The 5,059-nt window shown below is 43.4% G+C and overlaps 1 protein-coding gene across 1 annotated transcript; it reads right to left on the bottom strand.

The window, feature by feature from the left end:
• Window positions 1-985: 985 nt before the first annotated feature.
• Window positions 986-1,791, bottom strand: LOC118649251 (zinc finger HIT domain-containing protein 3-like). Its single transcript, XM_036296144.1, has one exon. The coding sequence runs from the start codon at window positions 1,766-1,768 to the stop codon at window positions 1,301-1,303; it is 468 nt and encodes a 155-aa protein (XP_036152037.1). The 5' UTR covers window positions 1,769-1,791; the 3' UTR covers window positions 986-1,300.
• Between the last annotated feature and the right edge of the window lie 3,268 nt (window positions 1,792-5,059).

Here is a 5,059-nt window from a genome sequence, read left to right as displayed (position 1 = left end):
CCAGTATCTTCCCGCATCCCCCACACCCCTTCTCCCCCCCCCCCAAGAATAGGCAGTCCATTCCCTTTCTATGTCCCTGATTCTATTACAATCGCCAGTTCATACTGTTCATCAGACTATTTATTCCCTTGATTTTTAGATTCACTTGTTGATAGATGTGTATTTGTTGTTCATAATTTGTATCTTTACCTTTTTCTACTTCTTCCTCTTCTTAAAGGATACCTTTCAGCATTTCTTATAATACTGGTTTGGTGGTGATGAACTCCTTTAGCTTTTTCTTATCTGTGAAGCTCTTTATCTGGCCTTCACTTCTGAATGATAGCTTTGCTGGGTAAAGTAGTCTTGGTTGTAGGTTCTTGGTATTCATCACTTTGAATATTTCTTGCCACTCCCTTCTGGTCTGCATAGTTTCTGTTGAGAAATCAGCTGACATTCGTATGGGTACTCCCTTGTGGGTAACTAACTGTTTTTCTCTTAAGATTGTCTCTTTGTCTTTTGCTCTTGGCATTTTAATTATGATGTGTCTTGGTGTGGTCCTCTTTGGATTCCTTTTGTTTGGGGTTCTCTGTGCTTCCTGGACTTGTAAGTCTCTTTCTTTCACCAGGTAGGGGAAGTTTTCTGTCATTATTTCTTCAAATAGGTTTTCAATATCTTGTTCTCTCTCTTCTTCTGGCACCCCTATAATTTGGATGTTGGTATACTTGAAGTTGTCCCAGAGGTTCCTTTCACTATCTTCATATTTTTGGATTCTTCTTTCTTTTTGCTTTTCTGGTTGGGTGTTTTCTACTTCTTCGTATTTCAAATCATTGATGGTTCTTGTGATCCTCTAGTCTGCTGTTGGATCTCTGTACAATATTCTTTATTTCAGTCAGTTATGCTTAATTTCTATTTGGTCCTTTTTCATATCCTCGAGGGTCTCACTAGATTTATTGAGGGTCTCACGAATTTTTTTTTCTAGAAAATTCTTTTTTTTTTTTAAATAAAATACCACAGAACCACACCTTAATTTTATTTAGTAACACTGAGCAAGTTTTCACTCAAACAAGTGTGAAACTTGATAAATTATCTCATGATATCTACCTTAACTGTACCAAAAATAAATAACCTAAAAACAACCATTTGAATGTGTGCCACTTGAGTGCCCCCATCTGTCTGACACCTAAGCCCACAGCAATGGAGGTGAAGACTCGCATGACCTACCCTACATCAGCAGGTCTTCGTCCTGGAAACACTGCCCTTGCTTGGGGCCCCACATTAGCTGGTCTCCTGGGAGAAGGAGCAAGCAGCACCATAATCCATTTTAAGGATCCTTATTCTGGGATGGTTCCACGATGCTTAAACAGCAGTCGGCAAACTCCACAAACAAGGGCTCCTGCATGCAGGCTCTCATGAGCTTGGCCTTGTCGTCCCCCTGATCGAGGCTGACCATCAACTGTCTAAGGTGTGGATTGAGCAGTAAGCTTCTTAATGCTGCAGACTCCCCTAAATTCTTTAAATTCTGCAAAGAAACTCTGTCCTGTTCCTCGTCACTATTGAGAAAATCAGCTACAGAGTCGTCATCATCATCTTTGTTTTCCTTGGGCTTTATAGTTCTTGCAGTAAAAGCTGATATTTTTTCCTCAACAAGATGAGTTTCGGTATTGCACTTCTCTCTGTGCTTCTGGAAACAGGTCACCGAGCAGTAGGGCATGCGGCAGGCGGGGCAGCGGTATTTAGGCTTCTCCAAGCAGATGACACAGACGACGGTGCCACCACTGAGCGACGCCATGGTCTCCCGGTCCCGCCGCGCGCTGCTCTCTAGAAAATTCTTGAAAAACCTTATAACCGTGGTTTTGAACTCTTTATCCAGTAGTTTGCTTTCCTCCATTTCTGTCATTTGTGACCTGCTTCTCTGTCTCCACAGTTTGGCTGCTTTCCTGTGTTGATATGGTGGCTTTCTGTGCTAGGTGTCCTATAGGGCCCAGTAGCTCAACCTCCCCAATTACCTGAGGTGGACACTCTTGGTGTATCCCTTTGTGGGTTGTGTGCACAGTCTTGTTGTAGTTAAGCCTTGATTGTAGTTGGTATCACTGGGAAGAATTGACGTCCAGGCAGGCCAATTGTCTGTGAGAATCAGCTGTGTCTAAGGTGGGAGAACTTCTGTGCTGGAGACACCCTTCTGGGGCAAGACTTGCTTCAGTGGGGCTTTGGTGCTAGCTGAGTCTGCCCCCTGAGTGTGTCTCTTATGGATCTGAGGAGTTGTAATCTGGATGGTCCCACTCTGACCACTGGGTACACTGGCTCTTGGATCTCTAAGGAGGTGCTAATTTAGCCTCTTCCTGAGGCTACCCAGAAGGAGCTATGGAGAAATCTGCAGATTCCTCTTCTTTGTTTGGGATTTGGAGGCGCCCAGATGAGGCCCAGCTGTGAAGCAATGCAAGCTGCTGTGGGGCCTTGGGCCTTCTTTTGGATGTTCTGGGTCTCTCTGACCCAGCTGCAGTTTGTTAGGTAATTTTAGATTGCAAAGGGCCAGGTCATTCATATGCAAAAGCCTCTGCGCACAGCTTGGGTGGGGCAGGGTCTCGGGGAATCAACAGGGCAGATCAAACAGCTATGGCTGGTCCTCAGTCCTGCCCTAAGAGGCCCAGGGTCTCAGTGTCTTGCGGTAATCACTGCAAGCACCTCTGAGAGAGAGCGGCCCTCAAGTTCCACCCGATGCCAAACAGTCCAGTTTCTCCCCATATGAGTCTGGGTCCCCAGAGACACACTGGAACTGGAGTTCAGAGCGGGAGCTTGTGTCTCCCTCCCAATTGTACAAGACAACCACATCCTCAGTTGCCAGCCCTTTCCACGAGTGCCTCCGTACCTCTGCAATTTACTTCCGCACCTCCTCTGAGTCTCAGTGTGCTTTTCTCTTTCCTTTTATTTGTAGAATTTCCACTCAGCCAGCCTTCCTGTGGTTCTGGATGATGTCCATTTTGTCTTTTAGTTGTAATTTTGAAGTGGTTGTGCGTGGCAGCAAACTCCAGTGTTTACTATGCTGCCATCTTGGTTTCTCCACTTATATTCACTTTTAATGGTTGAAAACTTCAATTAAGTTTTCTCCAACTTCTTATTAAATGCACATAAAGATACACAAACAATGAAAGTGTGATATTATCTATAAATCTACCAGATTATCACAAAAGTAGAAAATTTTGAGTTTCTTTCCAACTGATTTTTCATTTAGAAGGCTTTCTAACTCAATTTCCTTGGGCAAGTTCCTACCTCTTAGAAAAACATTTTTCTTATTTGTAAATTGAGATGCTAAGGGCATATAAAATTATGAAATAAAATTAAGAAAACATATGTCACATGCCCAGAACAGAATCTAGCACATATTAATGCCATAAATTATAATCATGATAACAAAAAAAATGAAAGTGTGATTAAGACTAACAAATAATGTATTCCAAGTTCTAGTGAGAATAAGTGTTAATCTATACTAATAATAGCCTCGGTGGTCATCACGCCCTCATGCATCACACCCTAACGTCATCATAAGATGGCCATCACAAGATGGCCACGTGCACAGCAGAGGCAGAGCCAGGTGGAGGAAGCAGGTCGTGGCAGGAGAGGGCAGTTGTAGACGATCATGCCAGCAGGGGAGGACAGTTGTGGGCGATTGGGATGGCAGGGGAGGGCAGTTGGGGGCGATCGGACCAGCAGGGGAAGGCAGTTTTGGGCTATCAGGACCACAGGGGAGGGCAGTTGTGAGCGATCAGACCAGCAAGGGAGGGCAGTTGGGGGAGATCAGGCTGTCAGGGGAGCAGTTAGGTGTCAATCAGCTGGCAGGGGAGCAGTTAGGGGGCAATAAGGCTGGCAGGCACGCAAGCAGTTAAGAGCCAGCGGTCCCAGATTGTGAGAGAAATGTCCCACTGCCCACAGGGATCAGGCCTAAACAGGCAGTCAGACATCCCCTGATGGGTCCCAAATTGGAGACGGTGCAGACCAGGCTGAGGGACACCCTCCCCCGCCCTGCACAAATTTCATGCACCGGGCCTCTAGTTAATGATAAAATAATGCTGAATTCATTTTTTTAATCTAACAAGATTTTAACATGTAACATGCCCTAGAACTGCTTCATGTAACAGAGACCAATTGAAGAATGCATGGCAGTTGCACTAGGTCAGAGAACCTAAGTAATCATCCTGTTGTCCTTCCAAATGTTCTCTAAAAGAGAACCTTCTGATGAGGGTTTCAAGAGAGGCAGCCATTTCATTTGTGATCTCCGAAGGTAGAATGTGAAAGACTTTTCTCTAATATCATTCAATTTCTATACTGCAAATATGTCAACACTCTGTTTGGGAAGCATATGACTGTGTGAGCATCTGGGAGTGATGGGTGAAAAGAGAGAATGGGAGATTGAACCAATAATTTATCTTGGTCTCTCTATTACTAGCCATGAATGCCACCATCTTCTCTCCCTGGAGTCTTGATATCCCAAAGATGACAGAGATTCTGGTAGAGAAATCTCTGTATTTCTCTTGAGTATTCCTTTTGGCTGGTACTTTACAGCTAGCCTTCCCTACTCTGTCAAATCAGTAACCATGCTTTTGTCTCTTCCAAACATTTGTTAGAATCTTTTGCCTGCATCTAACTTCTGTCTTGTTTTCTTTGTTCTTATGAGTCTAAACTTTCCCCCCTTTTATTGTTGTTTGTATTATTATTACTATTATCATTGTTATTTTGTTTGGCTCTTAGGAATAAAAACAAAAACCAAAGGGGTGGGGATGGGTATTAAAGGATAAAGGTAGTCAAATATATGGAAACAGAAGATTTGACTTTGGGTGGTGAACATGCAATGAAATATATAGATGATGTCTCATAGAATCACAGACTTGCATCCTATAAAACTTTATTAACCAATGTCACCCCAATAAATATAATTTAAAAAATAAATACAGTGAGATAAGTGAGGGGAATATGGGCAAAAAATTAAGTATTTATTTGCACTGGCCAGTTTTCTCAATGGTTAGAGAGTGGGACTGCTGACTGAAAGGTCGCAGCAATCCAATTGGAAGTCAAGGGCACATACCTC

This window comes from Myotis myotis, unplaced genomic scaffold (assembly GCF_014108235.1).
Source record: "Myotis myotis isolate mMyoMyo1 unplaced genomic scaffold, mMyoMyo1.p scaffold_m19_p_1, whole genome shotgun sequence".
NCBI lineage: Eukaryota > Metazoa > Chordata > Mammalia > Chiroptera > Vespertilionidae > Myotis > Myotis myotis.
Note: the sequence above shows the minus strand (reverse complement) of the source record. Positions and strands in the feature narration are given on the sequence as shown.